Source organism: Exserohilum turcica, assembly GCF_000359705.1.
Source record: "Exserohilum turcica Et28A unplaced genomic scaffold SETTUscaffold_17, whole genome shotgun sequence".
Taxonomy (NCBI): Eukaryota; Fungi; Ascomycota; class Dothideomycetes; order Pleosporales; family Pleosporaceae; genus Exserohilum; species Exserohilum turcicum.
In genome coordinates, this window is record NW_007359992.1 from 409,141 (window position 1) to 411,211 (window position 2,071).

Sequence of the window (2,071 nt, forward strand, 5' to 3'; positions counted from 1 at the left end):
AGGTAGCGTGTCTTTAGCTTTAAACACGTTATAATTAGATATTAAAAAGAGTAAGTTAAAGATCTAATTTAGGATAAGTTAATTAATAGTTGTGTTGTTAAGACATAACGCGTTGTAGTATTAACGTCGACGCGCTAGTGGGGAGTGACCGACTCGCTTGGGTGACCGACTCGCTTATGAACCACGGTACTATATAAAGTTACTACTAAAATATAAATAAACAAAAATATATATTATAACTTACTTAATACTCTTATTATAAACCTTATAATAATAGCTTTTATATAACGTGTTTCACCAGTAAGCGGGCCACCCCAGTATGTAGGCCACTTCCCTATGATATCCCACCTTTGCAACAACAACGCGTAATGTCTTAACAACGCAACGCGTTAAAAACTTATACTAAAGCAGATCTATTTCTTGCTATTACTAATCTTAATTCTAAACAAATTTAGAGTAAACGACGCGCTGCTGCCGCCTATAGCGTCCCATAAACAACAATCTAGCGTCGACAAGCTAGATAGCGCCCTTAAAGCGATTAGGAGCTACTAGTAAGGCGCCTAACAAAACTAGAAGAGGAGGCTATTACTATGCGTGTAATAGTCGAGGCTGAGCGAGGACTACCCTGTGGGAAAGACGACGTGCGAGATATAGCCAACAGACTGCTCTAAGAGCGTGGCGGGAAGGAGGTGGGCAAGAACTAGGTTGATAGGTTTGTCTAGCGCAATTTTGAGCTGCGTACGCGTTAGAGCTGTCCATACGATCACTAGCGAGCTCTCTGCGAAGACCTAGCGCTTATTAAGGGCTAGTTTGAGCTAGTTTAGAATATAAAGGCAAAGTATGGTATCGTAGACAAAGATATCTATAACTTTAATAAGACTAGCTTTATTATAGGCAAGATTTTATTATAGTTAGTTATCACAAGCTTAGACAAACTAGAGAGAACAAAGAAGATCTAGCTAGGCAATTGTGAGTGGGTTACGCTGATACAAGGCGTTGGCGCAACAGGCACGCGTATCCCAGCGTTTCTTATCTTCGCTAGCAAGGTTCTAATCTCTACCTAGTTCATAGAGGATCTGCCACGCGACTAGGTGATCTAAGTTAGTCCTACCAGCTGGACGAACAACGATCTAGCGCTTGACTGGCTTCGTCACTTTAATTCCCATGCGCGGCCTGTGGGGACGCATAGGCTGCTTATTATTGACGGCCATGAGAGCCACTGCTCGGTGGATTTCCGAGATCTCTGCGAAGAGATGAAGATAATCCTCCTTTGTATGCCTCCCCACTCGTCGCACCTCTTACAGCCTCTTAATGTGGGCTGCTTCTCGCCGTTAAAGCGCGCGTATAGTGATGCTATCTTAGTCTTAGCACGCAATCGCATCTACTATATTAGCAAAGAAACCTTTCTACTAGCGTTTAAAAAGGCTTATTATAAGGCTATTACACTAGAAAATATCCGCGGAGGGTTCTAAGGTGCTGGACTTTTACCGCACGATTATAACGTTGTTTTATTACAGCTTAACGTCATGCTGCGTACGCCAACTCCACTACAGTGCCCGTGCACCAGATGAGCACCATCGCCAGTTGAGCACCCCCACCACCACAACAAAACTTCAACGCGTCAAAACTCAACCAATATGGACCTGATTCAAGAAGCGATTGCAGAAATCGAATTGCGAGAACCAGGAGATAAATTCTCGTATCAAGCAATCGCGAAAAAGCATGGTGTAGCACGAATGACGTTGATGAGACGACACCGCGGCGAAACTGAGGCCTATGGCGTGCGCAACCTCTCCCTCCATCCACAACACGAGAAGGAGCTTGTACGATACATCGATACGCTTACCGAACGACGTTTGCCACCTACGAAGGAAATGATACAACGCTTTGCTTCAGATTTGGCTGGAAAGCCGGTTTCAGAAAGCTGGGTTGACCGGTTCATCCGCCGGCACCCCAACCATCTCATCTCTGCCCACAGCAAGGGGATGAGCAAACTTCGTTGCACGCCGATTCAGGAGCCAAGTACAGCTTGTATTCAAGCTTCTGGTTGAAAGATAGAGGAGTACAACGT

General features: G+C 44.5%; 1 protein-coding gene across 1 annotated transcript; it reads left to right on the forward strand.

Annotated features, from left to right (window-relative positions):
* Positions 1–1,637: 1,637 nt before the first annotated feature.
* SETTUDRAFT_27899 (uncharacterized protein) lies at positions 1,638–2,051 on the forward strand (the record flags this gene model as incomplete). Its single annotated transcript, XM_008026171.1, has 1 exon — positions 1,638–2,051. The coding sequence occupies one exon, from the start codon at positions 1,638–1,640 to the stop codon at positions 2,049–2,051; it is 414 nt and encodes a 137-aa protein (XP_008024362.1).
* Positions 2,052–2,071: the final 20 nt, after the last annotated feature.